The sequence below is a fragment of the Pleurotus ostreatus genome (genome assembly GCF_014466165.1).
Source record: "Pleurotus ostreatus strain PC9 chromosome Unknown scaffold_8, whole genome shotgun sequence".
NCBI classification, from domain to species: Eukaryota; Fungi; Basidiomycota; class Agaricomycetes; order Agaricales; family Pleurotaceae; genus Pleurotus; species Pleurotus ostreatus.
In genome coordinates, this window is record NW_023503163.1 from 2083917 (window position 1) to 2111888 (window position 27972).

At 51.3% G+C, this 27972-nt stretch overlaps 10 protein-coding genes across 10 annotated transcripts; 5 read left to right on the forward strand and 5 right to left on the reverse strand.

Annotated features, from left to right (window-relative positions):
* Window positions 1-19: 19 nt before the first annotated feature.
* Window positions 20-476, reverse strand: PC9H_011019 (uncharacterized protein; the record flags this gene model as incomplete). Its single annotated transcript, XM_036780505.1, has 3 exons — window positions 20-69; window positions 120-157; window positions 217-476. 3 exons carry the CDS (start codon window positions 474-476, stop codon window positions 20-22), a joined length of 348 nt encoding a protein of 115 aa, XP_036627888.1.
* A 443-nt stretch (window positions 477-919) lies between these two features.
* Window positions 920-3734, forward strand: DHR2 (putative ATP-dependent RNA helicase dhr2; the record flags this gene model as incomplete). Its single annotated transcript, XM_036780506.1, has 11 exons — window positions 920-1214; window positions 1270-1350; window positions 1412-1859; window positions 1917-2068; window positions 2125-2198; window positions 2271-2469; window positions 2526-2599; window positions 2657-2828; window positions 2883-3451; window positions 3515-3583; window positions 3642-3734. 11 exons carry the CDS (start codon window positions 920-922, stop codon window positions 3732-3734), a joined length of 2226 nt encoding a protein of 741 aa, XP_036627889.1.
* An 880-nt stretch (window positions 3735-4614) lies between these two features.
* PC9H_011021 (uncharacterized protein) lies at window positions 4615-5784 on the forward strand (the record flags this gene model as incomplete). The annotated part of the gene is made up of 1 exon (XM_036780507.1): window positions 4615-5784. The coding sequence occupies one exon, from the start codon at window positions 4615-4617 to the stop codon at window positions 5782-5784; it is 1170 nt and encodes a 389-aa protein (XP_036627890.1).
* A 1209-nt stretch (window positions 5785-6993) lies between these two features.
* Window positions 6994-7914, reverse strand: PC9H_011022 (uncharacterized protein; the record flags this gene model as incomplete). The annotated part of the gene is made up of 5 exons (XM_036780508.1): window positions 6994-7101; window positions 7172-7293; window positions 7362-7511; window positions 7572-7760; window positions 7833-7914. The coding sequence occupies 5 exons, from the start codon at window positions 7912-7914 to the stop codon at window positions 6994-6996; spliced, it is 651 nt and encodes a 216-aa protein (XP_036627891.1).
* A 687-nt stretch (window positions 7915-8601) lies between these two features.
* On the reverse strand, window positions 8602-11071 carry PC9H_011023 (uncharacterized protein; the record flags this gene model as incomplete). Its single annotated transcript, XM_036780509.1, has 13 exons — window positions 8602-8623; window positions 8675-8844; window positions 8901-9253; window positions 9323-9376; window positions 9433-9539; window positions 9606-9673; window positions 9727-9776; window positions 9830-10159; window positions 10213-10360; window positions 10422-10559; window positions 10616-10670; window positions 10726-10859; window positions 10922-11071. The coding sequence occupies 13 exons, from the start codon at window positions 11069-11071 to the stop codon at window positions 8602-8604; spliced, it is 1779 nt and encodes a 592-aa protein (XP_036627892.1).
* Window positions 11072-13120: 2049 nt separating this feature from the next.
* On the forward strand, window positions 13121-13979 carry PC9H_011024 (uncharacterized protein; the record flags this gene model as incomplete). The annotated part of the gene is made up of 4 exons (XM_036780510.1): window positions 13121-13406; window positions 13462-13637; window positions 13690-13792; window positions 13846-13979. 4 exons carry the CDS (start codon window positions 13121-13123, stop codon window positions 13977-13979), a joined length of 699 nt encoding a protein of 232 aa, XP_036627893.1.
* Window positions 13980-14244: 265 nt separating this feature from the next.
* IPL1 (spindle assembly checkpoint kinase) lies at window positions 14245-15628 on the reverse strand (the record flags this gene model as incomplete). The annotated part of the gene is made up of 4 exons (XM_036780511.1): window positions 14245-14352; window positions 14411-14490; window positions 14547-15196; window positions 15249-15628. The coding sequence occupies 4 exons, from the start codon at window positions 15626-15628 to the stop codon at window positions 14245-14247; spliced, it is 1218 nt and encodes a 405-aa protein (XP_036627894.1).
* Window positions 15629-15792: 164 nt separating this feature from the next.
* Window positions 15793-21153, reverse strand: KGD1 (2-oxoglutarate dehydrogenase E1 component; the record flags this gene model as incomplete). Its single annotated transcript, XM_036780512.1, has 13 exons — window positions 15793-15876; window positions 15930-16717; window positions 16779-17268; window positions 17319-17555; window positions 17708-17764; window positions 17817-17957; window positions 18012-18062; window positions 18115-18215; window positions 18266-18425; window positions 18485-18529; window positions 18579-20431; window positions 20485-20734; window positions 20791-21153. The coding sequence occupies 13 exons, from the start codon at window positions 21151-21153 to the stop codon at window positions 15793-15795; spliced, it is 4620 nt and encodes a 1539-aa protein (XP_036627895.1).
* A 182-nt stretch (window positions 21154-21335) lies between these two features.
* On the forward strand, window positions 21336-24127 carry PC9H_011027 (uncharacterized protein; the record flags this gene model as incomplete). The annotated part of the gene is made up of 12 exons (XM_036780513.1): window positions 21336-21558; window positions 21728-22006; window positions 22059-22137; window positions 22193-22349; window positions 22397-22552; window positions 22600-22769; window positions 22824-22908; window positions 22956-23063; window positions 23119-23180; window positions 23362-23590; window positions 23679-23812; window positions 23866-24127. The coding sequence occupies 12 exons, from the start codon at window positions 21336-21338 to the stop codon at window positions 24125-24127; spliced, it is 1944 nt and encodes a 647-aa protein (XP_036627896.1).
* A 388-nt stretch (window positions 24128-24515) lies between these two features.
* On the forward strand, window positions 24516-27910 carry CHL1 (ATP-dependent DNA helicase chl1; the record flags this gene model as incomplete). Its single annotated transcript, XM_036780514.1, has 17 exons — window positions 24516-24659; window positions 24718-24820; window positions 24876-25024; window positions 25079-25197; window positions 25249-25583; window positions 25641-25720; window positions 25771-25866; window positions 25915-26014; window positions 26070-26398; window positions 26450-26498; window positions 26553-26636; window positions 26687-26823; window positions 26877-27047; window positions 27101-27250; window positions 27305-27373; window positions 27422-27677; window positions 27732-27910. 17 exons carry the CDS (start codon window positions 24516-24518, stop codon window positions 27908-27910), a joined length of 2550 nt encoding a protein of 849 aa, XP_036627897.1.
* Window positions 27911-27972: the final 62 nt, after the last annotated feature.

Below are 27972 nucleotides of genomic sequence, written 5' to 3' on the forward strand. Positions count from 1 at the left end.
ATTTGTGTGCATACTACATCTATAGGATGTCAATGTTTGCCGGGGTGCAGCCAACGGCAATATTTCCCTCTGTTGCGTGAATCAGTCTAGCCCCGGTACACGAACACTCTGAGACTCACTGAAGTGGACGTGCTCGCAGCAGACAGATTGCGCGGTGCTGCACGAACCCCAGACAGTCAGCTCATTCCTGCCAGCGCTCACCCATAAGACACATACCAGTCGTTGCTGGACAGCAGGATCGGGTTGCACTTGATGCCGACGTTGCCCGTCAGCCCGCCCACGAGCCCCTTCACCAGCCCAAAGTGCTCCAGCCCGAGCAGGAGGTTGTTGACATGCGGCTGGGTGTGGTGCTCGACGCTGTCGCAGCACTGCACGGGCCCGGTGGAGCACTTGCTCGCCGTCTGCGCGGCGGGGATGGCCGAGCTGAGGGCTGCGAGCGCCGCGAGGACGAGCATTGTGGCGGGTGCAGCGAACATGGCGGCAGAAGGATCCAAGTGTACAACTTTGGAAAGAAGGCGAGATAGAGTCGGAGGGCCTAGTGTCCACAGCCTTATCTCGTCCACCTTTTGAATCTTCTCGACATCCTAGTTCCATTCGGCGTTGCTGTGGAAATTGACATGTTAGCCAGCGCACTTCGGACTAGAGATCAGTAGCACGGACGCTAATACGGACGTACCCCACTGCTTAGACTTTATCCGTCGGAACGCTGCGACTGGAATGGGAAGAGCTGGCCTTACTACATTTGTATGTAAATGTCCTGCTGTACCTGCAAGGACACACGAAGTCATGAACTCGAAGCTGAATAGGAGCCAGGCACACGTGATGGATCGTCTAGAGGTACGACCAAAGTCCACCACGAACCCAATTTTCATATGTCGCCTGCTTCAAACACTTTCTCTGCCACGAACCTCCCCTGTAAATGGCCAAAATACGAATCCTGAGCAACAAGAAAGCCGCCAAGCTTCGGAATTTCGATTCGCCCAAGAAACGCCGTGTCAAAATGCCTTGGGTCGATGTAGAGGATTCCCCGCGATCGAAACGAAAACAAGGCAAGCGTCCCTCGTTGAATGGCCTTCATAAGACACCGAATCGATTCTCTGCTCCCAACGGACCAAGTTCCCCGTCGAAATCCAATGGCTCTGTCGATGGACCGACTAAGCCAGGAAAATCAAGTTCTCTGCAAGAGCAGCGCCGCGCATTACCTATTGCACTAGGTATACAAATTCCCGTGCCGTGGTCAAATTGCGCCAGGTTGACCTTACTGCCCAGGCAGAGAAAAATTGATCGCCAAAATTCGCCAGAACGATGTTATCGTGCTACTTGGGGAAACAGGTTCTGGTAAAACCACCCGTGCGTCCATGCTTTCACATTTGCTCCTCGCAACTAAATTTGATGCTCCAAAAACCCGCAGAGGTGCCCCAATATATCCTCGAATCCGGGATCGCGGGGACCCGGATGGTCGCCGTAACGCAGCCGCGGAGGGTCGCTGCCACCTCCCTCGCCGCGCGCGTCGCCGCCGAGCAAAACGTGAAAGTCGGTGCCGCCGTCGGTTACTCCGTGCGTTTCGACGAGCGCAGCGGCCCAGACACGCGCATCAAGTACCTCACCGACGGCATGATCGTCCGCGAGCTCCTCTCCGACCCCCTCCTCTCGCGCTACAGCGTCATCATCGTCGACGAGGCGCATGAGCGCACCCTTCGCACGGATCTCCTCCTTGCGTCACTCAAGGGCATCCAGAAATACCGCAGCCAGCCGTCGGACGCGAAGGGGAAAGGCCGTGCTTCGCTGCTGAACCCCCTCAAGATTGTCGTCATGAGCGCAACGCTCGACGCGGAAAAGTTCAGCAAGTTCTTCGACAAGTACGTCCCGCAGGCTACGCAGTGACTCGTATGCTCACTGCAACTTCACGACATTAGTGCTCCCATTGAGTATATACAAGGAAGGCAGCATCCTGTACAAATATTCCATTCGGCGGAGAGTCAGAGCGATTACCTGGCCGCGGCGCTGCGAGTCTTCTTCCAGGTTCATACCGATCAAGGGCCTGGGGATGTTCTCATTTTCTTACCAGGTATACCTATCTACCCTTCACGTTTCTTTTATCATTCTCTGATACTCTCCCGCCAGGCCAAGACGACATCGAGAGTCTCGAAAAGTCCATTCGATTATACGCTAATAAATTACCCCACAAATCTATGGAGGTATGCCGATATACCCAGAAGATCTCCCCGTCCGTCTATTTTTTCCCTAACAAATAATTCCTTGCCTACTAGGTTGTAATATGTCCAATGTACGCTGCCCAAGCGGCAGGGCAGAACTCAAAAGTATTTAACGCGGCTCCCCCAAATACCCGAAAATGTATCCTAGCCACCAACATCGCGGAAACGTCCATCACCATCCCGGGCGTCAAATACGTCATTGATACAGGCAAGTGCAAAGAGAAGCAATATCTCGCACGAGAGACCGGTGGAGGTGCGCGTCCCGCGACCTTTGTGAGATATCATGATGCTGAAATCAAGGCGCTCCAGGATTTGATACCCTTCTGACGAAAGACATCACCAAGTCTTCAGCCAATCAGAGAGCAGGACGTGCTGGTCGAGAGGTAAGTAACTCGAGCTTTCTTCGACTCGCCTCCATGAATAACTGCGCGTCCTCGTAGGGAAGCGGGGTATGCTTCCGGCTGTATACAGAAGCGGCCTACAACAACATGGCTGTTTCTGCAGATCCCGAGATCAGACGATGCAGCCTTACATCGAGTGTTCTACAGCTGAAATGCCTGGGTCAGGATTTCCAAGAACTCGACTTCATGGACAAGCCGGACTATGATTCGGGTACATCTTTATATCATGAATTGTCACAGCACCTGCGCTGACCACGCTTCCCAGTTGTATCGGCGTACAAGTCACTTTGGCTATTTGGCGCACTCAATAACTCGAAGGAACTGACGCCGACGGGGCGCCAGATGGCTGCCTTCCCTCTCGACCCCTGCTATGCACGGATCGTCCTCGCGTCCAAGGAATACAACTGCGCGCCCGAGATCGTCGAGATCGTCTCCGTCCTCTCTGCCTCATCAAAGCTGTTCGTCGACGTCAGCGATCAGCGCGATTCAGCCGCGGAGTTGCGACGCAAGTTCCGCCATCCGACGGGGGACCACCTAACGATCCTCGGCGTCGTCAAAGCGTACCAGGAGATTGCGCTAGCAGAAAACAAGGCTGGGCGACGAGAGTGGTGTCGGAAGCACTTTTTGAACGAAAGGGCCCTGTTGGAGGCGCGCGATATTCGTGACCAGCTGAAACAGACTTGCGCGCGGTTTGGGATTTCGTTCGATGAGGGCGTGCGCGCGGACAACAACAATGACGACGCGGTGCTCAAAGCTCTGGCGCACGGTTTAGTGCAGAATTCCGCGCTGCTGCAGCCCGATGGAGTGACGTATAAGCAGACGATGGGACATACGGTAAGACCGCCGACATCACGATCCACAGTGCGATGTGATTCATTGATGTATTGCGATCTACAGACAGTGAAGATCCACCCAAGCTCTGCGCTCTCTGATCGAAAGCACCCGGCGATTATATTCAACGAACTTGTTGGTCTTTTCCTTCGTCGTCCCTACTCTACGCTCTCTGACCGTGTTGCAATGCTAGGTGTACACCAACCAAGTCTACGCTCGTGGGGTCTCGTCGATACCCAAAAGTTTCTTCCTGTCGATACCCACGCTTAATCAACGCCACTCATGATTTCCTGTGTCTCTGTGCCTTGTGAGTGAGCGAACATGGGATGTGTGGTCCTGCGATAAAATTATTGGTCGTGCTAAGCAAGAGCTGCCAAGAGCAAGGAGTTCTATACGCCCCCTACGTGGGGTGTATTCTTTGCTTGTCAAGTGGAATTGGGGAAGGGCGCGAACGTTAAACGTTAAGCGACCGCTCCCAGAAAGCTCGGTTTGGCTTTGTGGTTTTGCAGTATCAGTATTATCGTAGTCCGACTCCCTTCCATGTCCGTCTCCAAGAGTAAGGACCAGATTTGTCCTTCCACCCATCTGCCACTTGTTTGCTTATTGCCGCTCGCCCTTGCGTTATGACTCTCAACTGTCCCCGATATTGGCCTACTACACCCATGTTCTCTCAGCCTCGACGTGGGTGCCGAATAGTAATATCAGTCACCGTCGCCCACTTCCGACCGCAATGCCCACATACCATCGCAGAGCACATCGGCTGCCCAGTCTTGGTTTCTCCCCGCGTGCTATTCTCCAGACTCCTACATAGGTCCTAGTCCTAGTCGAGCCATTGACGGCTTCTCGCTGTCCGGAGATTGTCCTGTGCCGAAGAACATGTAGAGATACATGTCAGATTTCGCCTCACACATTCAAAGCAATTCGGTTAGAAAGAGTTGTTCGGGACCTCGAGGGACGTGATGTACCTCAGACATATCATTTGCTCCGGCGTTTTGCGCGCGTGTATATCCCAGGCAGTCTAGGACGGTGCAGTCTCTACATATATAAAGGCTCTGCGCAAGAAGGAACCAGGCAATCTCAACTGACCATCAAATTGTATGTGAGTGAGATTGCTTCGCTCTCTGCTTCCCCAGTGCTAATCGCTCTATAGAAACCCAAACCATATCATGTCTTACAACATCCATCAGCAAGTGTTCGCCCTCTCCATCGCGTCCAACTTGCTCTCGACGTGCAAGGGCACGCAGGAAGCTTTGCAGAACCAGATTGATTCGGCTTTGCAGCCCGCCTTGACGAACGCCAACATTGGCGATTGGACCGTCGTCTGGGGGCCCACTGTATGGAAGGCCGAGCCTGATAACGCAGAGACAGCACCCGACCGCGTCTGGTACATTGCACACAACCCCTCAGCCAATTTCGGAGTCGATGGGTCGTCATTCGATACCTATGTTCTCGCTGTCGCTGGTACCGCACGTGGGTCGGCGGAGAACTTCGCCATCGATGCAGATGTTGACAAAGTCGTCGACTTCAACGCTTGGGTACAAGCCGGGATCACCACCCCTCCAGAGCAAGCCACTACAATCGATCACACAAAGCCGTACGTCGCCTCTGGAACGGCAATCGGCATTTCCACCCTCTTGACTGTGGCCAACGCTGCTAGTCAGCAGACTATGGCTGAATTCTTGGGCACCATTCCGCCTAGCTCACGCCTTGTGTTCACTGGACACAGTCTAGGGGGCGCTTTGTCACCAACAGTCGCGTTAGCTTTGCTGAAGGCGGGGCTACTCCAGAATGCGCCGGAGAATGTGTTCGTGTACCCAACCGCGGGACCATCTCCCGGAAATGAACCGTTTGCGGCTTTGTTTGCAGGGGCTTTCCCTCTGATCACTGATGGTCCCGCTCCCTATCAGATGTGGAATGGGAATCTCGCAAATACATACGACATCGTTCCCCTTGCATGGGATGTCGATTCCTTGGGTACAATCCCAGGGCTCTACGGCAAATTACCACTCGTTCTTGGTGCAATCCTCGGGGGCATTGTCAGCGGTGCCATCGACAAGGCCACAGCATCAGGCTTAGCGTATGTTCCTCTTCAAGGACAGATATTCTCTACAGGTGGCCCTGCTACACCTCCGAAGACTCTGGACGAATTCCTTCTATTGGCTTTACAAGAACACGAAGGAGCTTATGCAGCACTCATTGGGACGGCTGAAATTCCACCTCTGTGCGCGCCAGGTTCATCAACGGAGCAGGCCAGAGGGCTTCCGATTCTGGGTGGACTCTATCAAGCCAACGTGGAGGTGACGGAAATGGTGAGGTTGGACAATGAGAGGAAATAGACTCCTTTACGGTGTAAGTCCGCACCGCACGATTGCTTGCGACAGACATGCCCTTGTATCGCTCAGTATGTTGTATCTCAAATTCATGATATTTGGCGGCCTTCGTCTTCGCAGTCTCCACACGTGTCTGTTCACCAACAATATCTGTCTGTTGTTAGTGTACGCCCTCTGCTCCCCTCGTGCTCGTGCGATATGGTTGCTTTGAGGTACGTTGGTTCGCTCTCGCTTCACGCTGCCTTGCCTTGCCTTGCTTTTCGTCCCCCTCCCCCCTTCCCCTTGCCTCCCTCTTGCGTCTCCCTCTCCTTCATGAGTCCTCCCTCTTCCTCTCCGTCTACTAGCCCCAACTCCCAGCCCACTTGCCACTGCCATTTGTGATGTCTGCGTCTCGCAAGCGTCTGAGTGCGAGCATTTGCATTTGCGTTGAGCGGTCGAGCCAGGCGCGTCGTCCTCGCTCGCGCGTCTCGCTTCGTTCGCCACCTGTGTGCTTTGGTGATATATAATAATGTACATCATGGCTAGTGACTACTACCTGTTGTATAGTGACTGGACGATGATGTATCACGACCTCTCTTTATCTTGTGACTCAATTCTACTCCCATGGTCGCGTCACCTGCTACCTGTCGTTGCACATGCTGACGCCGCCTTCTCCCCTTTGTTGCCAGCAATGCCGCCGCCGCCTTACTACATAGGTACAGTCCGTGCCTTGGCCTCACATAGAAAAGATCAGGTACTCATCTGGTCTACATCCCCAGTTCCCGGCGTCGCGTGCTCCGAACCACCCCAACTCGCCCAGAAGTGCTCAAGCGCTCGTCACTCACCCAACGTACGCTATGATTCGCGGATGAAGAGTTCCTCCAGCATGTCATGGACACATGACTCTCCGTCCGAGCACAAGCCCCGGTATGTGGGGTGTGCCTACATTCTACCGATGGATCTATAACATCCTCTCGTTTTAGCGGGAACCTGATTTGAGTACTCATATTCTTGCAAGGGAAACGTATGATTTCACAACGAGACGACCAACGCAATGATACTTAAAAAGGTTGCCCATATGTAGGACCAAAACGAATGTGCCAGTTACGTCTACTGCGCAAGAACCCTGGGATAGCTCCCTCGATAAAGTCAGGTATCAGACGTGTCGTAATCTGCACGAGCCCCCAATTAATCACGGTTAGTGACTCGGATCATGGAATAACCATTGCTTAGTACTTACTCGAGGGCATATACAAATCCTGGACTCAAATACTGAAGACAATAGCCCCCGGTCTTCCCTTGCGTCGCGACGCACTCGTCATACGAGCTCGTAATGATCCCAGCCTACAACCCCGGCGAGTACCCTCGTCAGATTCATACCCTGGATTCATATAACGTCCTATTATGAACGCACCATGAGATAGTCACAGTATGATTCATCCGCACCGCCTGTTGGGTTGAGATTGATGAAGCCGACTAAGCAGGTGCCGTACCAGTACGCTCGTTCATAGCCGGGCGACACGATGAAGTTGGGGCCTATACATAATATTCAAATAACCGTTCAGCTTTAAACGATTGAATGTAGAATGCACTCGGAGGCTTACACGAAGCTTGGTTGGGTAAATTGCACGGAAATGACGCACCGACTAACTCGCTGGCCGCGAGTGCCTCGAGCGCACTTTTCAACGCCGCGCAGTCGCCGGACGTCGGGGGGTCAGGGGAGGTGCTGAGCCCGTCAACGCACGTCCTCCTGCCTATATGCCGACCATCAATCAATGAAGCGGCCCATTCCTCGATTAAAGCTAAGAACCCACATCCGTAGGAGCAGCAATTATTGACCGTTCTCTTCGTCAGCGTCGTCTCCGGGTGCGGTGATCGCACGCGGAGGGTGGCGTTGATGAGCCTGTCTATGTGGCTTTCTGGGACGGAGATCGTCCCGACATTGACGTCGATGCCGTTGACATGGAGGGCAGCTTTGTCGGTTGCGACTCTTTCGATGCTACCTAGAACGATGGTCAATGGATACAGATACGCCAGTCTGTGACTTGTCCGTGGCCAGCACATGAGTGACTTACTGGTCAGGACAGCACCAAGAGTGTGAGAGGCTAGCCCCAAAGCGAGGGAAACAATGGTGACAAGAGTCTGCAAGTTCAACATGGTGATCGGGGAGATTTGAGAATCGAGTATCGATTCAACACTTGGGTCGAATAGTGTTGCTTCCAAAAGACACTTTCATTGAGCTTTTATACACCTGTATATGCACATTATCCACTACGGAAATTTTGGAAACGCCTACCGGCATACTGTCCTCAAAACATTCCATCAACGTTCCTTATTCCGATGAGAAAAGTCAGTAGAATTTTAAGAAAGATGCTTCACAGCCCGTACCTGGGCCTTCGTCGCCTTGCGATCTAGGGTTGAATACAATTCAGCGCATACCATACATCATGGCCATTGACATGTGTGCACGGGAATCTAGCGAAGGTGGTAATCTTCTGCGGTGCAGCGCCGACGAGAACGTCGGCGCCTGGGGTATTGTCAAAGGCCGCGGTTCCGCTGGATTTCCGAGAGATAGGGAATCCGCACGCAGCAAACAAGGTTCGTAACGAGCTTCTTTCCGTTGGTGACATGACCGGATTCCGCACACAGAATGACATGATCATGGGTCAAGCAAAACAAGCGTTCAACTCCATCCTGGGAAACAGGACGCAGACTCAGATTCACTCCATATGGCTATCGCGACGAGGATATAATGTTATTACTGATGCAGTCTGTTGGTAATGATATGTAAGACGTGTACTTAACGCATTATCGTCTCTCGTTGACGGCCGACAAATCATTCCTCTATTTGTCCTTCATCTTCATGCTATAATGGGCTAGTCAGCCATGTCCGGATTCTCCGACAGAAAATACGTACGCTGAAGAGCTGAGGCTTTTCTTCGAATCTCCCTTAGTCATCTTGCTGATATCCTTCTTCGGGCATTTCAAGGCGTTGACAACATCCTTCACCGTCAGGTCCGTCGCTCTCGACTCCAGCAACCCGCGCAAGTTGCTCCTCTTCTCCTTCGGTTGGGGGCAGTTGCCATGCTATCACAAGGCCCAATAAGCTGGCCCCAGTTATCCCTAGAACACGATGTACTTACCGACCAGATCTCGAGCTCCTTCTTGAACAATGAGTACTCCTTCTCCCAATCCGGAATGAATTTGACGGGGTGTTTCGCGTCAACACCAGCGACACCCTCGATGTACGCCGCAATCTTCGCGCAATACCATGCATCCGAGGCGTCCATTGCATCCAAGTCCCGCTTGGGCGGCGTCCCCGTGATCCCAACAGTAAGGCCTAGTCCCGCCTTCAAGCCAATGCTACCGGTGAACTTGATTTTCGAGAGCTTGTCCTTCCCTGAGATACCCAAGCTGAATTTGGGGGTAATTGACACGCCGATTTCCCCAGTTGCCTTGTTATCGTCTTCGTCTTTGCTGAGGGCGAAGTCAAAGTCTAAAAAGCAAAAGGCAAGAAAGAATATGCGTGAGCGCCTCGGACGAATATCAATACACGATGACCTACACCCATCTTTGGCATATGGCGTGGCGGCATGAGTGCCAGGAATGGCGATGACAGCTGGAAACAGATAAACATCCATACAAAAGAATAATTGTGAAGTTAATAGAACAAACCTTTGTCAATCCCCCATTTGAACCCTGTCTTGACTTCCACACCAACTTTGGCTTTGGCAATCGTGAACTCTCCTCCGACGCCGAACAACAGGCCAACCGCCACTAGCCTACGACGCAAAGATTAGCAGTCTTCGATCAGCACAAATGTTTGAGCAGTGATAGACTTTACGCACTTGAGGTCGATACCAGCATGAGGGATGGCTGTATCCTCCAAGAGGGTGAACTCTTTCTTGACCTCGCCCTAAATACGGTATGTCAACCACTCAGATTCTAAGTAAAGTTACTCATACCCACCTCCAGAGATAGTGTCAAAGTCAAATCATGCTCAAAGTGCGCCGAGAAATCTGAGGGTCGCATCAGCGTGCTATTCTGTGACGCAAATCAACTCTACACTCACCAAGAATGTTGCTTGCCATGGCCTTGATTGACGATGCACTCAGTTCAATAACCGCGGCTGCGCTGAACGCCTTCGCCGAGCCATACGCCTTGTTTGCTAATGAGCCAGAGAGTTCAGCCTTGAGGCCGGCTTTTCCACATTCCGCGAGCTTTTTCTCTTCCGTCCATGAAAGCGTAAGTGGCTTCGTTTCTGATCCCCAGTTGAACTTGCCCGACGACTTCAGAGGCTCGACCTCTTCTCCACTCTTCGTTTTCTTGACTTCGACCTCGCCATCAGGTCTGGTTACGTAGTAGGTCGAAAGTGTGGCCTTCAGGTTCTTGACGCCAACGTCTGCAGCAATGGTCAGATGAGCCCCAACAAGTGCGTCATTTCAGAATACATACCCTGAATTGTTTGCGCTGCCCATTGATCCGCGACATCTTGGTTGTCTATGTCCTGCGGGACAGCAAAGTTGGTATCGACATTGGGTTCATTGACACCAGCGACAAGGGCGAAGACTTTTCCATACTTGGATTCGTCGACGAGAGCGAACTAAAAGAATATGAGTCGATCACTCGTCCTTGCCATCATCGCAAGTAACAGATTGGCGTACATCATCATCAATGCTGACGGAGAAGACCTGAGGAGCTACGCCGTCACGGCGCAATATTTTCGAGGCCGCATGCTCGGGGATCGACTGGTTTTCGTGAACTCGGTAGTCCGCAATACGGGCGAACGGCTCAGACCCGCACTGTGCGTGTTCGTTAATACGTTGAACATCGCTGATCGAAGACGATTTCGACTTACACTCTCGGGTAGACGGACGTATTTATGTACGGGACCGTCACCTTCGAAGAGGTGGCTAACAATGACCGCGAGCCTTAGTGAATATCGATTGGGATGCAATTTATACGGACCTGCAGCCAGCAGACTCAGCATCGTCCGAGTTACACACAAGTCGAATCTCCTGCGACTTGGCATTTGCGTCACAGTCGAGGACGACCCATCCTGCAGCGGGTGTGATATCCGTAATGGCATGCGGTGCACCAACCTACGATGGAGAGGATGACTTCAGTCGACAAACTTAGGCTGTTATAATGAAGCGTTCCGCACCATCTTGATGGAGGCTGATTGCCCTTCGATCGGGATGTCGTATGCACATTCACCGTCGAAACATGGTTTTGACCAGTCATTCGCGCCACGACCTGCGACGAGGGTGGCAGCGAGGATTGCGAGGGCAAAGCCCGACTGGTATTTAGCCATCTCTTATCTGTGGCCATCATCGGTAAATAAGTTCAAGGCAGTGGTCAAGCAAGGAAGAAAACATACGAGTTGATCACAAAGGGGGTACGATTGCAAGCAAAAGAGGACTGGCTAGAGTAGCATTGCGGACGGTGGCACCTATTTAAAGGCCGTCGGCGGAAGAAAAGCACAAATTAGTAGATGTGCTAGCTGCCAACAGAGTACGAGAAGCGTCGTGAAGCGGTAGTCAGTTTGGCGCTTGCAGTACTAGATGAGAATAATAGACGTTACTGGCAGTACCAGGGGACTAGAAGAAGCGAATAGTCGCTGGAGCTAGCAAGGACAGGCTCCTTGGAGCTATGTGAATTGCGCGGAAGCTTTCCAAAATAATATTTCAAGGAGTTGACAATATTCTGACCGTCATCTGTACATTCCCATCCCTGGCGAGTTGACTTGTCTCAATTCTTCAACCACATTGTGTGCCACTGAATCTTGAGCGCAGCCTGCACGAGTCAACGCCTTGAGCTTGAGTACTTGAGACTTTCTTATACATCTTGGCTCCAGGAAATGACCTGGTATTGCACGAATGGCTGGAGACCGTGCACCGTGGATGGAGAGCTCGAGCCGGTACACATTCTACAGGGCACAGGGACGCAAACTGTTGGCACCAATCTAGGCTTCGTGATATTTCGATGCCGCTGTTGCTTGGTTGTTTAGAGTAGTGACTCGGACTAGGAATTGGCACGCCAACCAGGAATAGAAATCATCGGACGCTTACATAAGCAATGATACGCTGGCACCGCAATCATTGCAGAGCGCTCATCCTTGCCATTCCAGCACCTACGCTATCACCCTTCTGTACAAGTGGGTTTCACATTACGGCTCTCTGATCCTTTCCCTTCCAGAGCTTGCACTGACGACCCACGTATGGCGAGTTATGCCGACGCCGCAAATGTCACTTGTCTTTACAAGACATCGATGGGATTCGACATGTATATAGGGCACGACAGGCAGGCGGTCCTTCCTCTGTTCAGACTCTCTGCTGCCACCTTTGCGCGCTGCTGCCTTACGCATTCGGGACTTTCCTTCAATACAGAAAGAAGATGGGGCGAGCTTCTTCAAACAACACCGACATGTGCAGGACTTGATAGCCGAAGAGATAGGTTCAAGTTGTTCTGAAGCACTTTTGAAACCGTCTGAAGCCGAGCAACCAGCTTTTGCCAAGATAGAAACCCTGCAGTGGCATTACTGTAACATTCATCTGCGTCCCGTCAGTGGAGCAGTTTCTTGACGAGCGTAGGAATCTCGAGCCGCCTATTGGCCTGATTGGAAGTCTGGGATTGCAAAGTAACAAAAGATATCGTCCGTCGGCTGGAGAAATATATCATAGTACTGTGGTGGGGGGGGAGGGGTGTTTGGCCAGATCATTTCGATAGGAAGGACGAGAAAGTCAAGGACGAGGACGAACCACGATTACTTGGCGACGTTATTCGATGACTAGCAGTCATGGAAATCTTATTGCTATATTCAGGACAATGGTCCGACAAATATATAATCAGAAGTACCGTTTCTTGTAGAAGAAGTAGAGCAACGCCCGCGTTGTACGTGAATTCGCTTGGCCTTTTGATTGTCACGGCTCTCGTGGTGTCCCTTCGATTGATCTAGGCGCAAAGGAAGATGTGTTCAGGTTATGGATTCACGGATATGCGGTGCCATCACAATACCTCAATAGAACGTACAACGAATCCAGGACTCAGGATTGTGTTCAAACGTTCGAATCGAAGTGCTGCGGGCGTTCGCAGACAAGGGTCGTGAACCCATGTGAGTCTTTGTATCGACTCTGTTCTCCATATGCCATTCGTCTTACCAAGATTATTGCGCACACCGGGCAAGCTGACCCGCCTGATGCCTTGTTTGACGGGTACTATGTACTGCGCGACTCTGCGCAGTCTGATGGACAACCGGTTAGATGGGTGCATTCTTAGTCAGTGCTGATTGTGACCAGCGCCTCAGGTATTCAATGATCCTGTATAAAACCTGGCGCGAAGGTGACTTGCAGCCGTCAACGACATGTCGGTTCCAACCAACCTCCGTCTTGCTGTCTGCCTGTTCGACGACGTAACGTCCCTGGACTATCAAGGGCCCATTGCTCTCTTTGGTTTCCTTGAGCCAGAGGTCGTCAAAGTTTTGCCTGTATTCAAGAATTCAACCCCACCTAAATACACAATCGAGATCACATACCTGGCACATACACTGGATCCCGTGAAGTCATCACCAGGCCCTCTTGTCGTACCGTCCAGGACATACGACGAGATCAAGGACGACGAGCAGTTTGATCTTATCTTGATTCCTGGCGGTGAGTCGCTCCTTAATATGATGTCTTCCATTGCCAGCACTGACATTTCTCCTAGGTCCTTCCGCCCGTCCGGACGGCGTCCCCAAGGCTCTGCTCAACTTCATTATACGCCAAGCACCAGGTGCTAAACATATTCTAACCGTCTGTACCGGCTCGTGGGTTCTGGCGGGAACGGGCCTCCTCCGCGGTAAGAAAGCAACCACCAATAAATCTTATTTCAACTTCGTTGTCGTAAGCCTTCTCGAGCTCTCATCGTATTATCTGGACTGAGTCCGTGAATCAGAAAAGCACCGAAACGGAAGGCATTGAGTGGATACCTAAGGCACGATTTGTTATCAATGAAGACGACAACCGAAAGATCTGGACAAGCTCCGGAGTAACCGCAGGTACGTGGTGGATTACATCTCCTTACTAGAAGCGTTGTCTGACTTTTCGGAAGGAATGGACATGGCCAATGCATTCCTCGAATACTTGCTAGGAAAAGAGGTGACCAAAGTTATTCGAGGAGTCATCGAGCTGAGTGCGAAGGAAGAAGATGAAGACGAATTTGCAGCGTATTACAATCTTGTCTGAGACAAGTCGCAGGGCACAATGTAGACATCGTAGTCTAGCCTGCTTTTCTACCCAAATGACAGTGAAGTTTGCCGTAGATCGAGCATGAGGACGATGGGACGCACCAACCATCCACGCGTTCACGAAGGACTTTGATCTCCTGCCACGCACGAGCCTGCTTTGCAACGGAAACTAACGCTGTGTTACTGCGGCTACAAGTAGTACATCGGACAGTAGTTGTAGGGGTAAGGTATCCGCGGATGGTCGTTAGTGGTCACGATGCGCACTACACACTTCCGTCACGGATCACTCCTTTCGATCTGTACTTGACAATCCAAGGGTGCCGTAGGACTTCCGACAATGGGAGTCGTTGTTCCGGATCGTATCGTAGAAGCTATTGCAAGTAGATAAGAAACACTTCGTGGACGAATGAGATATACAAAGTGAATCACCCTAGTGACCAAGTCCCTCGCCTCGAGAGACATCGATGAAGGGAACTTGAGATCCACCTTGGCAATACGACGATACGTATCTTATCTAGAGTTAGTGACCTGCAATATACGCGGGTCAAGTAAGGAGAGGACTCACTGTTCACACTACTGCGATCCTCAAATGGAGGACTGCCGATCATAAACTCATAAGTGAGGACACCGAGAGCCCAGTAGTCGACCTTTTCGCTGTGTTCCTTGCCCTCCACCATCTCTGGCGGTAAGTAGTCCAACGTTCCACACAAGGTCATCCTACGATTGCCCGGCGCGTGCACACTCCACCCAAAATCAGCGATCTTGAGCTCCCCGTTGATCCCGAGCAACAAATTCTCCGGTTTGATATCGCGATGAATAACATGCTTCCCGTGAAGATACGACAATGCGTCCGCCATCTGGTCGATATACCGCGAGCTTCGTTTCTCAGAGAAGCAGCCGTATTTGCTGAGCTGCCTGTACAGCTCCCCCTTCCCAGCGAACTCCAGCATAAGGAATATCCGCTTTTCATCGTGGAAATAACCGTAAAGCCGTAGGACGTTGGGATGTCGCAAGTTCTGCTGGATCTCGATTTCACGGCGGATCTGCTTCTCCACTCGGGATTGGATGATTTCAGACTTATAGAGAGTTTTCAGAGCAAGGATGTACTTGGGCTCGGCCTTCGTGCGAACCATGTATACGCGACCGAACTTCCCTTTACCGAGAGGACGCCCCATATCGAATGAGTGAAGTGTCCATTCTCTTGTTGGGCATTTCCTAAGATACCTATCAATGAACCACCACCAATAGCCTCTGAGAAGGTGCGTACTTGGATGTGCTCGAGTCTAACGCAAGCTCTTCTGCTGCCTCGCCATAAACCTTCTCGCCCCTCTTTTCGTTCTCAATTTCCAGACCGCCATCATATGTACCAATGTCAATGCCACTGCGGGGATCTGATTTCGTGGAGGTTGTCGCATGATGTGAGGAAGAAGCTGCAGCTGTGGTGGGGTGCCTCAAGGCTGAAGGTTGTTTCGCTGTTGAGTTCGGGAACGGATTTGGTGCAGCAAACTTAGTCAGTAGTTTCGTAACGTTACTCTGGCTGGGGTGTTTCGCGTGAGTTGGTCGATTTATCGAGGAGGAGGACGCAGTTTTCTTTCCATTGATGTCGAGGGCGGCGATTTGACGGGTTACAGAGGCGACAGAGGTCATGGTACAGACGATGGTGGTAATACGAGCACAAGATGCGAGGCACGCACGCACTGACACACAGACTTAGGGGGTTCAATTCATGGCGCGCAATGACCACGTGATGGTGAATGGGAATTATTCTACTTTTTATACTAGACCCACAGCAGAGAAACAGGAGGGAACATCTAGTAAAGAAGCGAGGATGTATCTGCACGAATACGGTTATAATCCAGGAGACCCTCAACACTTCCCATCGCGGCAATTGCAATCTAATAGGGCATTGATCAGTATTTATCAAGTAGCGGAGGGAATGAATACAAACATCCTTATCCCAGATGTATTTCTGGGCGACACGCTTGATCTCGTCGACGGTGACAGCGTCAACAGCCATCTCAATCTGCTTGGGCGACATTCGGCGTCCAGTAGTGACGAGTTGGCGACCAATATCTTCAGCAATAGCTGTTGTTCCGTCGAGACCAAGGAGGAGACCAGCCTTGAGCTGGCTCTTTGCCCGCTCAACTTCGGCCTCCGTAGCACCGACTGCCATGCGAGTCCACTCCTTGAGGATGAAGTGGGCAAGATCGTCCAAGTTAACTACATTCTCGGAAACACAGTAGATACCCCAGAGACCGGTATCTGAGTAGGACGTCGAGAAGGACATGAAGGAGTTGGCGAGGTTGTGCGAAGATACAATGTGTGAAAGCCGTGATGAGAGCAATGGCGAGGCACCAAGGCTGCGATCCCAGTTACCAAAAATACTTTGCATGACCATCATGGGGAAGTAGTCCGGCGAGCTCCAGCCAACACCCTCAACCGCAATGGCGAAGTTGGCAGTCGGTGATTCGTCGTCACGGATGCGAACCTCAGAGCCGACGAATGATGTCTTAGGGTGAGCGAGACGGCCGAGGGGAATGGGGTTGGGGGAGACGGGGAGGGAAGAGAAGTGCTTTTCGGCAAGCTTGACGAGTTCAGCGTGGTCGACACCACCGGCACCAACAAGGACCATGCGGTCGGCGGTATAGTTGGTTTTTATGTAAGATGAAAGGTCGTCGCGCTTGATAGACAAAATATTCTGCTTAGGACCGAGGATGGTACGCCCCAGTGGTTGACCTTTTGTAACGCAACATGATCTAAGACGGAGAGCGGAGGTAAGGAGGTAGAAGGCACGCACCCTGGAAAGCAACCGAATGCAAATGGTCGAAAACGACTTCTTCCAGTTGCTTGTCAACCTCCTGTTGCTCCCGAAGAATAACATCTCTCTCCCTCTCGATAGCCGAGTTCTCCAGCTTGGAGTTTTGAAGGATGTCACTGATGATATCGACGGCGACGGGAACATCCTTGCGGAAGCTCTTGGCGTAGTACACGGTCTGCTCGCGGGACGTGTAAGCATTGAGATGGGCACCAATATTCTCGACCTCCAACTCCAGACCGTGTTGCGTCCGTTTGCCTGTGCCCTTGAAGGCCATGTGTTCCAGGAAATGCGCGGTGCCGTTAGTTGCGTCGGTCTCTGCTCGTGAGCCGGCATCTATCCAGACACCAACGGTGGCGGTCTGCGCCTGCGGATGCGCCTCCGTTGCAACAGTCAGGCCATTGGAAAGCGTGGTCACCTCCGTAAAAGGACCAGAAGTATTGTGCGCCGTAGCAAATGCCCGTAAAGAGCGCTAGCACCCCAAGTCAGAAACCATTACAAGCTGGTATAAGAGAAACATACTGGACTGCGCACAGCGCTTCTAGCAGCGCGACTGAGCACCGTTCGTGAAAGCATTGGAGGCCGTTGGAAAGATTTGTTGGAAGAGTGACCAGAGCGGAAATTCACGGTCAGAGTCTCGGCGGCAGTCGCTGGATGCCGAGCCGTGGGTAGTAATTGCCAAATCCACATTGCACTTCGGGATCCAATCATTCCACGTCCATTCCTCAAGGCCTCAAGGCCTCTCTTACTGTTCATATCCTGAAGTACACAATTGTTAATTGATGAGCTGGAGAAGAGAATATTCATTATCAAGATCTAATTGCATATTTTACGTGAACAAATGGTTCATCCATGGACAGCGAACGACAAGTAACAAGAATGAATTATGAAGCTATACGGAGACGTCTAACATTTTCAAGATCGAAAGCAGTGGCAAGGAACTCCTCGATCTCTCTCTTGTGTTGTGACTATAGAACGATAATCAGAGGCGAATGTCTGAGGTGAGTCAGGCAAATTTACCTTGCTACCGGTTGCGACAGAGCTGGTTGGTTCACGACCAGCATAGTACGGGTACTTGCCCTTATGGTGCGCTGTCTGGCTGCCGGCGGTGTAGATACGAGGACCAACGTAGCTCCAAGCACCATTGTTCAAGGGCTCTTCCTGTAAAGAGAGTAAACATCGGGCCAGTCAGGAGAGAGAATGGTTAAAGCGTACTTGGCACCACATTAAATCAGCGTGGGGGTACTTGTCTAGGTGTGCAGTAACCTACGAACACAGTTAGATTACGGCCCCGGAACCTTACAGTCAAGAAACTCACAAGATCGTAAGGGAAGGGCGACAACTGTTCAAGTCTGCTAATGGCAACATTGTTGTAGCCCTTGGCTTCACGTTCGGCTAGAAGAGCTTGGTAGACTTGACCTATAACAAATGTAGTCATAATATAAGGAGTGTCAAAACAGACGACTAACCAGTGCAAAGAATGTGTCTCTTGATCTCCTCAGGAGCTACGAGTTCTTCGGGATGGGGGTCAGGAATGTATCGCTGGAAGCTAGTCTCGCCGGTCATCTCAGAAAGATCTGAACGAGCCTTGGGATGACGGAGCAAGTTCTTCGAGAAGAAGATGATAAGCTATATTGTCGAAGTATCAGCATAACCATCTCGCGTTCTAAATGACGATGTCTACGAACTGGCTTGCGGAAGTCGCGGTGGATTTGACGACGCAGGACATGGAACTGTTGCAATGATCAGGCAATGAAATCGGATGGACAAATCACAACGCACGTAGTTGGCAGGGGTACTGGGGTACACCACTTGCATGTTACAATCCTGATGTTGACGTTCGATCTTCTCCGGAGTGGGGAAAACATGAGGATGGTCATCACATAGTTGCAGGAACCGTTCAATTCTGCCACTAGAATGCTCGGGGCCCTGGCCATCATATCCATGCGGCAAGCTCACCACCAGACCAGTTCGCTGAAGCCATTTGCGCTCCCCAGCAGCAATGAATTGATCTATGATGCACTGCGCGTTGTTGGCAAAATCACCGAACTGAGCTTCCCACATAGTAAGACAGTCGGGGGAAACCAAGGAGTAACCAAGTTCGAAGCCGAGTGTTCCATACTCTGAGAGAGAGGAGTTACAAACGACGAAGCGAGCTTGGTTAGAGCCGAGGTCGTTCAAAGGAATGTACTGCGATTCGTTGTGCTGGTCGTGAATGACAGCGTGTCTTTGCGAGAAAGTACCACGCTCGACGTCCTGGCCGGAGACGCGGACGTGAATTTTCTCTAGGGCGAGAGAACCAAAAGCAAGTGCCTCGGCGGTTGACCAGTCAATGTTGGTTCCTTCCTCGACCGTCTTGCCACGGGTCGTAAGAATACGTTGAAGGTTACGATGGGGAGAGAAGTCGGGGGGAGAGGTGGAGATGGCCTTTCCGATGCGCTTGAGGATCTCTTCGCTAGTACCGGTAGGACGGGTGGGAAGTGTTTGCTCGGCTAGTTGTCTCGGCGAGGGGAATCCTTGCCATGAAGCAGACAACCACTCCTTGCTCGTGGGTACGTAGTCCTTGGATGCGGCCGCGGCCTTCTCCAACATACCCCATACCCACTTCTTATGCTCTTCAATATCCTTCTCGGTGAACGTGTTTCGGCCAACCAGGAATTTAGTGTACTGTGTGAGAGGAGTAGGCTGCTTCTCAATGGCCTTGTACATGCGAGGCTGAGTGAACATTGGCTGATCAGTCTCATTGTGGCCATAACGACGGTAGCAGACAATGTCAATGACGACATCCTTCTTGAATTTAGCACGGTAGTCGGCGGCAAGCTGGCAAACGAAATTGACGGCCTCAACATTGTCTCCATTGACATGGAAGATCGGCGAGTCGATAGCTTTGGCGATATCAGAGGGGTAAGGAGTAGAACGCGAGAAACGGGGATCGGTGGTGAAGCCGATCTGGTTGTTCACTATCAAGTGGATGGTGCCTCCAGTACCATAGCTTGGCAAACTGTGCATGCCCATGGTCTCATAAACGATTCCCTGGCCCGCGAAAGCGGCATCACCGTGTAGCAGAACACCCATGGCCGTGTTGTGGGAAGTTTCGTCCTGCTCAAAATGCTGGATAGCACGAGTCTTTCCAAGTACGACGGGGTCTTCGGCTTCCAGATGTGACGGGTTGGCGACGAGGGAAAGCGAGACCTTCTTTCCTGAAGGAGTGGGGCGGACATAGTTGGCGCCTAAATGGTACTTGACGTCACCGGCAGGCGAATCGCCCTCGTCTCCCGAGAATTCGTTGAGAATGGCCTCAATGGGTTTGCGGATGACATTGGCAAGGACGTTCAGACGGCCACGATGCGGCATACCAATAGTGACGTGCTTCACACCGTGATCGACAGAACGGTCAATGAGAGCTTTCATCCCAGGGATGAGAGCTTCGCAACCCTCCAAACCGAAGCGCTTCTCGTTAGGGTACTTGCTGGCCATGAACTTCTCAAATGATTCTGACCAGATGAGGCGATCCAAAATCATACGCTTCTCCTCGACGGTGTAGTTCCATGGTTTGGGGATTTCGACACGCTCCCTGATCCAGTCGCACTGTTCCTTGTCGGGAATATGGACATATTGTATACCGACGGCCCCACCTAATAAATTGGGTTAACGATGGCTGCCAAAAATGCACGAAGAGTTGGCGCACAATATATACGCTGGCAGAGCTTAATGATCTCGCCCAAGGTCATAGACTTGCGGTCTTCTGTTGCAAAGTGTGGAAGGATACCGGGGCCTAACGTGATTTGCTTTTCAAGGTCGCGCTCTGAGAAGCCATAGCGACTCAGTTCAAGTTCGGGGGGATGGTAGTCGACAAGATCGGCGTGAAGAATGCCCAGAGGATCCAAGTCCGCAACATGGTGACCTCGAACTTGATATGCTCGCACAAGCAGTTGGACCTGGAGAAAACCGGGATGAACATTTTATGGTCCACAAGTTGCGTCATGCCACTCACTTTCAAATGGTCGTCCAATTCCCCGGATGTAGAATACAGTGCAGGCGCTCCATCAGCAGGGGGTGGTAAATGCTGGGTTGCAGTTGGGGGCGGTTGGAATGCCTGCGGGCTCGACAGGCCCTTGTCCATGCCTCGGAAGTAAACGTCCCAAGAAGCATGTACCGCCTTGGGATCCTGCCTCCAGATCCGGTACATCTCCTCAGCATAATATGCGTTCGTGCCATTTGCAAAAGGATCGTTAGGTGACGGAGGCTTGGCCGGAGTAGCCATGTCACGTTTTAGTGCAAAGACTGCACGATGAGACTGCTTTGCCCATGTTGCAGGCGACGCTGGGAAGCGTCGGATAACTTGCCTGCAAAGCATTTTCAAGAAGGGATACTGCACTGCAGACGGTGGTGGTGGTGATGGTAAAAGATGAATCAGGGAGAGAACGCTGACGGTTGTGGTGTGACGAGCTCAAGTTGCCGGATCCGGTAACTAACGCCAACTCTCATGGCCGCGGTTCTCACTCGTGCACATTGCCTTCCCCCCGCCCCCACCCTCCCATGATGTTGATGACAAGGGCGAGTACAAGATTTCTACGTGGACTATCACATAGGCTCTATCAGCAACAAGCAAGTGCACTGAATGGAATTCCACCGCCTTTACAAGGCATCAAGGTCGTAGACCTCACCCGGGTTTTGGCTGGCCCGACGGCAACGATGTTGCTGGCAGACCTCGGCGCCGACGTGGTCAAAGTTGAAGAGGTTACTCGGGGTGATGACACCAGTGCGTCGCGTATTTTGATAGCTGAGAGGCTGCGGAATGCTGCCATCGCCCAAGCGGGAATTCTTAAAGCGATGATCTCCCCTGTGGTTTCCCCTGATCCAAGCTATATGTTACAAGCGGAACCGCAAACTCTCAGTCAAGTCAGAATATTGACCAACGCATATACAAGGACAATGGGACCCACCATCTGCACCTTTGATCGAAGGTGCACCTGCGGAGGCAAAACATCTTCCAGCGGAGTCGGCCTACTTCCTAGCCGCGAACAAAAACAAACGGTCTATGACTGTAAACTTCAAGAAACCGGAGGGATTGAAGATCATCCATAAAATGATTGCCCAGGCGGATATTCTCGTGGAGAATTACATTCCCGGCAAACTCGCTAGCATGGGGCTTGGCTATGAAGACTGCAAAGCTATCAACCCCGGCCTTGTGTACGCATCCATCACTGGTACGTCATCCTCGGTATCAAGGCTGTTTAGGCTGTGATTGAGTTGGCGTAGGGTATGGTCAGACCGGGCCATATAGCCAAGCCCCAGGCTACGATGTCATAATCGCCGGCGAAGGTGGGCTCATGCACATGTAAGCCTGCCTGCTTCTTTACGGTCCTGTGCAGCTGCCCTCAATATCCAAATAGAACTGGGGAGCCAGACGGACCGCCTTGCAAGGTTGGTGTCGCATCGACGGACATTGCGACAGGGTTGTATGCTCATGGGGCCATCATGGCTGCCCTCATCTCCAGACAACGCACTGGCAAGGGCGTCTGGGTAGACTGCAGCCTGTTTGATACCCAGGTAATCCCCGCGTCTTTGCCGAATCTCGGATAAACTGAACTCTACAGCTCGCTGGTCTCGCCAATGTCGCGTCGAACTATCTAATCGCAGGACACGAGGGCGGTCGACATGGAACTGCTCACCCGTCGATTGTTCCATACCAAGCATTTCCTTGTAAAGATGGCTTCCTGATGTTCGGGACAGGAAATGAACGCCAGGCAAGTGTACCCTATTCATGTCGAACGACGCGTGTAGGAACTTACCTCGATAGTTTAAAACCCTGGCTACACGCATTCTAGAGCAGCCCGCGTTGGCCGATGATCCTCGGTTTTCGTCTAATGCTGCCAGGGTTGCGAATCGAACTGAACTGATCAAGATCATCTCTGACGTGCTCACCACCAACACGAGAGATTACTGGATAGAGAAGTTCACTGGGCTTGGGTATGTGGTGGTTATCGAGCGTAATAAGGCTGTTCCGTCTGACTCCACCGACAGTATACCATTTGGTCCTATCAACAACGTTCGCCAAGCGTTTGAGCATCCACAGGCGAAGGCTCGCCATGCAGCTGTAGAGGTTGATGTAAGGCCGCATGCTACCGAGCGAATGCGTATTGACTATGACAAAAGCATCCGAGGGCAGGGAAAATCAAGGTTGTCGCCCCAGCAGTATTTTATGACGGTAAGAAAATGCCCGTGAGACGCCCACCGCCGTGGCTGTCACAACATACGTCCGAGGTATGGGGTCGTGTGCTCCCTTAACAAGTGCTGTTCCCAACATTCGTCTTTCCAGGTTCTGGAAGAATTGGGGTACAGCTCGAAGGAAATCGAGGAATTGAAGGAGGGGCAGGTTGTGTAGGTAGTAGTATACAGCAGTAACTCTAGCCCCATCCACGGGTACATATGGGACGTCATATGAACAAAGAGTAGATCAATCTGAGGTCGGTCCGTTGATAATCAGTTAGCCGTTCTTGGCTCTCTCCCATCATCACCAAATTCTATAATTCATTTCTCAATGGCGCATTCAGCATCACAGGTCGACCGCTCACGCCCCCTACAAAACTCCTGTTGGCATGGAATCTACGCAGAAACGGCGAAATTCCTCTCCTCCTGTTAAAAGCTTACCTACGTCCGAGGTGAAACCATTGCCCGTAGATGCCGCTGATGCCCCCTCGCCCCCACCAGCAAAGGAGTTGGAGTCGCCGGCAGATGAGGATGATTTGGCTGACGACGAGACGGATGACGGCGACGACAACATTCCATCAGTATGTCTTATCCATTCTCTACTCTCAATAGACCCCAGCCACCTTGGAGGTCATGTAAAGCCATTTGAGCTAATGTCTTTGATGCTAGGACATCATCGATAAGGAGATATTCAACCAAATCCTCGATCTCGACGATGGGGACACGAAAGAGTTTTCGTTTGAAATGACCGCTGCGTATCTAGTTCAGGCGAAGGAGACATTCGTCAACATGGATCGCGCGTTGTACGTTACTGCACCGATCATCACCACGATTAAGTGTTAACCCAGTGTCGCAGATTGGCAAAGGATTTACATGAGCTATCACGACTGGGCCACTACTTGAAAGGCTCCTCTGCCGCCATCGGAATCAAGAAGGTACAGGCCTCCTGCGAGAAGATACAGCACTGTGGGGACAATGCTGTGGGAGAAAGCAAGCTTGGTCAAGCTGAAGCACTGCAGAAAATCACGCAAATGGTCAGCCAGGCGAAGAAGGAAAACGAGAAGGCTGAAGAGTGGCTCCATATATACTACAAGGACGAAATGGAGGCTGCTTCATGATGGAGGCCAAGCTGGGAGGTGCCACCTGTCAGAGGATCTAATATATACCGGGGATGGTGATGCCGCTAATCAGTGTGTAACAAAGATTTGCCTGCGCTGGGGTGCACGCTTGGAATCTACGGGGACTGACTTATCCTTTCGATCTGCTTGCTCGTCAGCGAGCCCTCTAGACACATCATATTTTCCATTGTAGCCTATCATTTATTGCTTCCATGCCTTCGAATCTCTTTGATTTACTGTACTTCATGAACGCTGCTGTAAATACTGTACAAGCTTACGTGCATCCTTCCTTTCGCTAGGAGAAACTCCTATTTCCCTTTCTTTCTCACCTGACCGATAGTTACGCGACTTCGCGTCTTGCCACCCTTGTTGTTTCTGATTGAGTACCATGTCATTGTCGCTACGAACCCCAGAATCGTTTCCAGCATTTCCGTTCGATCCTCCTTACTCCATACAAGTGGATCTGATGAAGCATGTCTATTCTGCCATCGAAAACCGCAAGGTAGCTATTATCGAGAGTCCCACAGGAACGGTACGCGTTTCATGTTGCGAATGCGAACACGGGATGATTCGTTTACACCCTCATGCAGGGAAAGACATTAAGCTTGCTCTGTGCTACTTTGACGTGGTTAATGGATGAGAAGCAACGAGCAAAGAAGGGAAAACTACCAGAATCTAGGCGAAGCGGTGATGGTACCGTCCATCGAGTCCAGATGAGGCCTGCTCGGTTCTAAAATATTAATTGTAGCACCTGACTGGGTGGTGGAGCAAACGAGGCAACGCCTGATACGTGAACTTGAGGTGGAGGAGCAAGAGACCCGAGACCGCCTCATTAAAGCTCGCAAGCGGGAAGAGGCCATGGTCAAGATGTCGAAAGCCAGGGTTAAGAAACGACAGGTATAATTATCGTATCGTGCACTGCCTATGAAAGTTGACAGGTACTATCATGAGAAAACTACTGAGCAAAGTCATACGACCGACGAGATCGAGGGTGATGACATGTTTTTACCCGACGAAGATGTCGACACGGACGATAATATATCGCCAAGTGTGCGGGCCCTAATGGCTAAGTTTGTAGTGCCGTATTGTTGTATCAACTGACTTATCTTGAGCGTTCGTAGGTTTGAAATCGGCGGGAATAAAGCTAATGGATGGGATGGAGCAGCAAATACACCACACGCTACCAAGATATACTATGCGTCCCGTACGCATTCGCAGCTTACTCAAGTCATTCCAGAATTAAGACGGCTCAACCTACACGCCGACATTTCCACGGTCCAACATACAACCGCCACCCCAGGAGTCAAACGCAGTGCCGAAGAGATCGAAAGTGACGACATAACTACATTGTTCACACCTGCCGTAGCCCTGGGATCCCGCAAACAGCTTTGCATACACGAGGAGCTGCGGCGAAACCGATGGGACCTTGATGATAAGTGCCGTGACCTATTAGACGGTGAGTCGAGAAGCATACGCCTCTGTCTAATGTCCCATGATGTTTATTACTTCCTAGCCAAGGCTGATAAACGATGTCCTTATCTTCCTCCAATTGGGGACGAGAGTAAGATGATCGACTTTCGAGACCAAGTACTAGTAGGTCCAATGACTGCTTTGGACAGATACAATCAACAGGGATATTTTAGTCGACGCCTAAGGATATCGAAGAACTTGCCGAAGCAGGAAAGATAGCTGATACATGCCCGTATTTCGGGTCTCGCCATGCGATTCCCCAGGCTGAGGTACCTTCTTTCATCTCTCTTCTTCTATTGGTAGCTCATAGGGAGCAGTTGGTGACGCTTCCCTACAATCTTCTCTTACACAAAGGTGCTCGAGAAGCTTTGGGGATCGACTTACGAGACCAGGTTGTTGTTATCGACGAAGCACACAGTATGACGTCTAGTGAAGCATTCGGTTCGCAGCAGACTAACCGAGGTTATGACAGACCTGATTTCCACTCTTCTGTCTATCACAAGCGCGCGGCTGACATCGCGAGCACTAGGCGTTGCATTTGCCCAAGTATGCCACTATGTTGCCAAGTTTCGGACGAGATTGCTGGCCTTCCATATGCTCCATCTCAAGCGTCTCGTTACTTTCATGAAAGCCTTGAAAGAATACCTGGTCGAGTGGGCCAAGTCACCTGCCAGTGCTTCGCAGGCCCACGCGAAGACGAAGACAGAAGCCTTGACACCCGCTCGTCTTTTGGAACGCGTCGGAAAAAATGTTGCCGGCTTTAACTTCTTGGAGATTGAGAGTTATTTACGGAAAAGCAAAGTAACGAACGTGATCGAATCTTCGGTCAATCATTGACGCGTGTTCTCGAAGGTTGCGAAGAAGATATCCAAATATGCGGAGGCTAGTAGCTTTCATAGCAGTCCGTGGTTTATCTAACCGACGAATCACCCACTCACATCCCAAAATCTCCTAGATCTGCCTAACCACGAGTCAATCACACTCCCACCTCTCCAACATGTCGAAGCGTTGATTGTCGCCCTCGTATCTGCCAATGAAGGTGCGTACCCTCACGGTCGTAGGTCACCGCCACTCGAACCACGTTTCTAGACGGCTGCGTGATGCTCACCTGCACTGGCCCGGATGATGTAGAGGTCAAGTACCAGACACTGAACCCATCTCCTGCCTTCATGGAAGTGGTAGAGTCCTGTAGAGCGGTCATCCTTGCTGGCGGGACAATGTCTCCGGTAAGTCTTCTCCACTTTGCGGGCAGCAATCAAATTGATCTGGTGGCCTACAGATGTCCGATATTATCGCTCAGTTATTCTACCCCTTGGAATCATCAAGGCTGTCGACATTCAGCTGCGGGCATATAATGCCCCCTTCTAACTTGCTGGGTGTGGCGCTTGGAAACGGACCATCGGGAGTAGAGTTGGACTACAGGGTAGAGCAGCAGCAGAGCGACAAAGTCGTACGTCTGTTATTCATTTCGATCTGCTAGAGATAATCCTGGGTTATTCGTAGGTGATGGAACTCGGCCAAATTCTGTTAAATCTCTGCAGGCTCCTTCCTGCCGGTACTGTGGCATTCTTTCCTTCATACAGATTCTTGGCCAAGGTTCGCACGTTATGGGAAAAGCAGGGTACCCTTATGAAGTTGACTCAAAGGAAACAAGTACGTGGTGATGCACGGATTCCGGATGGTATGCTGATTTCATACTGACGATAGATTTTCTTCGAACCCCATGACTCTACCGACGTTGACGCAACGCTGAAAGCGTACAGCCAGGCGGCGAAGGTGGCTCCATCCAATGGTGTAATCCTTCCGTTTAACACCATTTCGTAGGGTACATCAAACGGCGCTTTGTTGTTCGCTGTAATTGGTGCAAAGTTGTCCGAAGGGCTCAACTTCTCTGACGAACTCGCACGGGCAGTGATTATTATAGGGTTACCTTTCCCTAACCTTGGGTCAGCCGAACTCCAGGAACGGATGAAGTTCGTCAGAACGAAGTCGAACAGCCAATCACAGTCGCAAGGGAAGAAAGATCCCGGTGTTGAACTATACGAAAACATCTGCATGAACAGCGTCAACCAGAGCATAGGTAACCAAACATGAACCTCTCTCCGTAACATCCACCCAATTCACTTCCAACCAGGCCGCGCCATCAGGCACCGAAACGACTGGGCGGCGTTGATATTCCTAGACAAGCGGTATAAATCTCAAACGATCAAGAACAAGCTCTCTGGATGGATTCAGCCGCATTATCATCCCGTCGATACATTCGGGCAGGGCATTAAGGCGTTATCATCTTTTTACCAATCACATAGAACCTGAGTGCCTCAGACGAAATACATAGGTGTTATACCATCGAATGTGGCCCCGCTGACATAGTGCTT